Genomic DNA, 6,126 nt, shown 5'->3' with positions numbered 1-6,126 from the left:
AACCCCCCACTAAGACACAATATTAGCGAATCGCTCCCCCTCTAAAGATCACACTACCAAAAGAAACACTACAACACACTTTGGATCACCTTCCCTTCCTCTGAACTATTTGCGCCTCCATTTTCCAAATAAGCAATTCTACTTTCCAATTTACTTCTACTCTCCGCATGCACAACTCCCAACGCAACGATAGTCAACAATAATTTTCCGCTTGATTTGCAATCCAAAGAATCCCATTGTCTCCCGTTGTTCCTACGAATATTTGATTCTTCCTTATGCTCTCCGTAATGATTCGACTTGCTACCACTATTCTCTCGAAATTTATATCAGAAATTGTGAAAGAAATGGAGGAAAAAAGTTTTTCTTTTTTTTGTCTGTAAATTGTTTCTAGGTAGATTATGAGTGAAATCTTCCACTTTTTTTACTTGCTTCAAAATCCTATTCTCTACATAAATCAATATTTGATGGAGATTTTGTTTTGATTCCAAGGTTAGTGGTAGTATGTGGTTTTTGTTTTTTTTTTAATTATCCTATGATATGTTGAAGGTGGTCTTGATAGTCTGAGATTTAGTCTAAATTATCTATGTGAGGTTTTTAATATTCGGGTGTTGTGTGATCTTTCTAGATTTTTAGTGGTTTTATTGTTTTTTTCTTATTTTCTCTATTTACTTGCGTGTTTGGTGTATCTTTTGTTGAAGTGAACTATTTAGCATTTTTTGATGCTAAAATTTTCTAAATTTTTTTACTTTGATGATTTTCTTCTTTTTGTTAATATATTATTTTTATATTGAAGTGAACTATTTAGCATTTTTTGTGCTAAAACACTTTCTACTTTTTTTACTTTGAAGATTTTCTTCTTTTTGTTAATATATTATTTTAGATTAATAAAGGGTAGATCTAAAGTATTTATAGTGTTGTTGATCAAATAAGCTGTTTTTTCCATTATATTTATTAGACTGTGCTTTTCCTTAACACTTAATTTTGTTATTGCTTAAACATTAACATCTTAAATATGCGGTGAAGTTTCCGTGTAGCCCTGAATTTTGGATTTTCAAATCATTAATAAAAATTAAATTTGTGAATATTCGAAAGATAGGATGAGATGATTTATATGCAAAATGTTTGAATTGTTTTCCTTATGAGTTGAATATACATTTTTATGGGTTCATGAATCAACGTTTTGTTCATAATTAGTTTTCTTCTTACTAACAAATGTAATAAAAATTTATGGCATTTGCAAACTACAAAATGAAGGGATCAAGTTCAAAAGCAGGACCAACAATTGATGACGCCAAGATTTATATCCAAGAAATAAAAGATGCATTTAAAGATGATAAGGATAAGTTCAATGAGTTTTCAAAGACTATGAAAGATATAAAAACTGGAAGGTATGATTTATAAAGTATTATATAGTGTTTTTTATTTTTGTATTTTGTTCATTATAATTAATTTGTTCCTCTTAATTGTAGGGGTGACTTAGTGTGTATGCTGGCAAGAGTAAAGGAATTGTTTGAAGGTGATAGAAGGATAGAGTATGAATAATAGTTAATTTAAATATTATATATTAGAAGTAGAATTTATGTTTATTGTTATTTTATTTTAAATGTAGTTGAATTGGGCTTTTAATAGTTGTTGGGCTTTTAGTTTATTATCCATTAGTAAGTATTATATATGTAGTGTCTTTGACACTTTGAAGGACATCAAATGAAATGAAAAGTTATTTTTATCTCTATTTTCTTATCCTAGTTTTATTTGTTTTGTAGTTTTGTAGAGCTTTTATTATCTTTGTTAGGGTTCTTGAGTTTGCATCCTAACAATTGGTGCTTTCATTTTTGCACTCAATCTCTCCCATGAAGTATTCCAACTTCACACCCCCATTTCATCAATGGAGCATTCCTCCAATCCATCCTTATTATTCCACTGTTTCAACCACACAATCTTTATCATCTAACCCATATTCACCATCCATAAACTCATACCCTGCATTTTATTATCCAACCTCATATCCTCCATTTTCACCCTTTACTCCATACACCCCATACCATCAACAACAACCCATAGTTTCTGCTCCACCTGAACAACTATCCTCATCTCCAAATTTCTTTTCACAACCAGAAACACTTCACCAATTAGAAATTCTAAAACAATATATAACCGAAACTCATGAAATCTCAAACAGATCTAGAGAAGAGTTGAAAGAACAACTCCAAAATCTTTCAGATTCATTCAAAAAGACACAAGAAAAACTCAAAGAAAAATATATGTTCAAGAGGTATGCAGAAAAACAGACAGAAAAACAAAGAAAAAAAGAAAGTTCTGGTTCACATGAAATTTTTCCGGCGAACTTTCCGGCAACAACTCCGGCGTCTTCGCCGATGAAATTTCCGGCGACAGCTTCAACAAGGATTTTGGCGGCAACTCCGACGACTGCTCAGTCGTTTTCTCCAAAACAATTTCCACCGTCATCTCCGACGGTATTTCCGGCAATTGCTCCGGCGAAAAATCTGATTTTAGTCCTGAAGAAAAATTTCGTGACACTACAGACATCTTCTCCGGTATCATCTCCTCCGACAAAATTTTCTGATTTGCAACCACCACCGACAAAACCAACGGATCTACAACTCTTACCGACGGATCCATCACTCTTCATTAATCCTCAACTCCGTCCACCACTGAAGCCACCACCAGAACCCCCTCCATTTTCGATTATCTCCATTATTTATATTGCTATCACATGTTGTTTGAAGAGAGGGGAAAGAAGAAACAGAGGAAAAAGAGAGAGAAGAGGTAGAAAAAGAAAGAAAAGAAAGAAAAAAAAAACGTGAGAGAAAAGAAAAGGAGGAAAGAGAAAAAGAAAATAAAAACTGCTTGCCAGCTATCTCCCATTCAAAATGCGGTAAACGAGGTTGTGCCACCTCCCCCTAAGCTGTCTCCCTTATCCCCAATGGATAACCACAACTTATCCTGTTCTACCATTCAATATTCCTTCTTTTTCTTTACCGAGCCACATGTCTATTTGTCTTTATTCAAATCTAAAACAATCTTGATTTTCCTTGACGTGATCACAAATTTGACCACTAAAACTCTCATGCAAACCATGTCTTATGTCATTACTAAGCTAAATCTTGAGGACAAGATTTTAATTGGACCGGATAGTAGTGATAGAAGGATAGAGTATGAATAATAGTTAATTTAAATATTATATATTAGAAGTAGAATTTATGTTTATTGTTATTTTATTTTAAATGTAGTTGAATTGGGCTTTTAATAGTTGTTGGGCTTTTAGTTTATTATCCATTAGTAAGTATTATATATGTAGTGTCTTTGACACTTTGAAGGACATCAAATGAAATGAAAAGTTATTTTTATCTCTATTTTCTTATCCTAGTTTTATTTGTTTTGTAGTTTTGTAGAGCTTTTATTATCTTTGTTAGGGTTCTTGAGTTTGCATCCTAACAATTGGTAGTGATAGAAGGATAGAGTATGAATAATAGTTAATTTAAATATTATATATTAGAAGTAGAATTTATGTTTATTGTTATTTTATTTTAAATGTAGTTGAATTGAGCTTTTAATAGTTGTTGGGCTTTTAGTTTATTATCCATTAGTAAGTATTATATATGTAGTGTCTTTGACACTTTGAAGGACATCAAATGAAATGAAAAGTTATTTTTATCTCTATTTTCTTATCCTAGTTTTATTTGTTTTGTAGTTTTGTAGAGCTTTTATTATCTTTGTTAGGGTTCTTGAGTTTGCATCCTAACAATTGGTGCTTTCATCTTGAACTTCAACCTTGCTTCCATGGCATATCCATATTATCATTCATATATCCCATACACTCCATTCATTCCATATCAACAACAACACATAATTTCTACTTCACCTCCATTTTCCACATTCAATGAACATTCAAGTTACCCTCACTACCAACCTCAATCTCAAGATTTCTATTCCCAGCTAGAAACCCTAAAACAATATTTGATTGAAACTCATGAAATAAAAAAAAAATCAAGAGAAGAGTTGCAGGAACAGATCCAAAATTTAAGCCTTTCTCTCAAAGCATCATCTCAGAAATTCTCTCAAATATTTTCTGATGCGCAAAAGAAAGATAGAAAAAAATATCAAAAAGTTACGATTGACAATGAACCAGAAAAACGAGTTGATGAAAAACAAGTTGAGGAAGAAAGTGAGATCAAAATCATCACTTTAGAAAAAAAATCGTTTCCGATGACATCTCTAGTGTCATCTCCGGCAACATTTTCGAAACCGGCAAGATCTCTGACGTCACTTTCGGAAACGTCTCCAACACCACTTTCGACAATATTTATGGTGTCATCTCCTCCAATAAAACAACTAGATCTAAAGCTAACACACATGATTTCATATTTGATTGGGAGACCACTTCTTGATAAAAAAAGAAAGAAGTTTGTACAGCTTTCGGTGCCGCTTTTTCCACCACCTAAACCCCCGGATTTGCAAAGCTCGTCGGAACTATCACCGCCAATCTCATCACCAACACTACTTATTAGTCTCCGGCGACCACCGCCAAAACCACCTGATATGCCAACACCTCCAATAAACGCATTGAGCTTTTAGAGTTGCAGCAATGTGGTGTGTGAAAAGTGGCGAGTTTGAGAAAGTAAAGGGAGAAGAAGAAAAAAAAAAGTTTTTGATATGCTGTTCAGCCATACTTTCTCTTTCCGTGTGTGTTGTTGACTTCATATGATTTGAGGAAAAAAAGCTAGCAAGAAAATGTCATTACAAGCAACAGCTGTCTTCCATTCAAAAAAAAATTTTTTTTTAATGTTGAAGTGTACTATTAAAAGGTGCCAGCTGCCTTCCATGAGTATTTTCTATTATTTGAGTCGGTAAGCCACTCTGGTTCCATTTCAAAAGTATCTCTCTACTAAAAGTTGCAGCTTTAGTGACTTTAGAGTTACTAAATCAATTTTTTGTCACACCACAAAGGACAACTCAACCTCAATTGCCTTGCCTCACTTTTATTAAAATAAAGTTAGTTAGAACCTTGAGGACAAGGTTCAAGTGAACCCGGCGGCAATGTTAGAGGGGTATAATAGTATTTATAATATTATTTATTAGTATTATTATTATTATTGGGCTCTAATTGTATTGGGCTTTTGACTTTTATTATCCATTAGGAGTATTATATATGTAGTGTGTTTGACACTTGAAAATCAATAAAAATGAAAAGAAATGAAGTTTATTTTTAATAGATTAGTTTTATCTTTCTCTTAGTTTTACAGCTTTTCTCTAGTTTTGTTAGGGTTTAGAATTAGCATCCTAACAGAAGGGCATAGAGAATTGTTATTGAAATTTAATGCGTATTTACCAAATGAATTTGCGTTTACACCTCCACCAAGAAAGCCAAAAGTCAATCTAGAATATGCAAGGAAATATTTAATCAAGGTGAAGGTATGAATTTAACCGCAGAGGAATTAAAGAAGCTTTTTATTTTTATTTTTAAGGAAATATCATTACTCTTTATTTATTTATTTTTTTTAAGTTTTGTTTACTTAGATAAGTTTAAGGGGTCTTTTGCATGCAGACTCGATTTCAAGATGATCATGACGTTTACAAGTCGTTTCTAGCTATAATGAATATGTATAGAAAGAAAGAAAAAAGTGGTGAAGAGATTCAACTAATGGTATGAATTTGTGTTAATATATGCTTTTTATATTTCGTTTGTTTTGTTCAATTGTCATTTTAATTTTAATTTGTTTTTTTTCTTTCAGGTTATTTCACTTTTTAAAGATCAACCTGATCTTATAGACGGGTTTAATGAATTTCTTCCTTGACGGAGCTTGTGATGTTTACTAAATTTCTTTTGTAAAGAAGTTTATGATGAGTTAATAAATACATATGGTATGATTATGGAGAAAATTTAGTATTTTTGGATTTATTTTTAATGTTGCAATTTGAGACTTGAAATAAGTAATTGTTTGAATTTTTTTATTAATGTAGTTTAACAAAGTTTTGAGTAAAAATGATGAAGAATTATGTAAGAGTATTAAATTGCCTCAATAATAAATATATTGAATATTTGAATAAGAGAAATTGATTGACAAAATTAATAACATCCATAAAAAGAAATGCTAGCAAAAGAAT

At 31.7% G+C, this 6,126-nt stretch overlaps 2 protein-coding genes across 2 annotated transcripts; both read left to right on the top strand.

Annotated features, from left to right (window-relative positions):
* The first annotated feature begins 3,801 nt into the window (after positions 1-3,801).
* On the top strand, positions 3,802-4,596 carry LOC131649427 (uncharacterized). The gene has a single exon (XM_058919189.1). It carries the CDS (start codon positions 3,802-3,804, stop codon positions 4,594-4,596), a length of 795 nt encoding a protein of 264 aa, XP_058775172.1.
* Positions 4,597-4,606: 10 nt separating this feature from the next.
* On the top strand, positions 4,607-5,816 carry LOC131649425 (paired amphipathic helix protein Sin3-like 3). Its single transcript, XM_058919188.1, has 4 exons — positions 4,607-4,639; positions 5,257-5,433; positions 5,567-5,665; positions 5,754-5,816. Exons 1-4 carry the CDS (start codon positions 4,607-4,609, stop codon positions 5,814-5,816), a joined length of 372 nt encoding a protein of 123 aa, XP_058775171.1.
* Positions 5,817-6,126: the final 310 nt, after the last annotated feature.

This window comes from Vicia villosa, linkage group LG2 (assembly GCF_029867415.1).
Source record: "Vicia villosa cultivar HV-30 ecotype Madison, WI linkage group LG2, Vvil1.0, whole genome shotgun sequence".
Lineage (NCBI taxonomy): Eukaryota > Viridiplantae > Streptophyta > Magnoliopsida > Fabales > Fabaceae > Vicia > Vicia villosa.
Note: the sequence above shows the minus strand (reverse complement) of the source record. Positions and strands in the feature narration are given on the sequence as shown.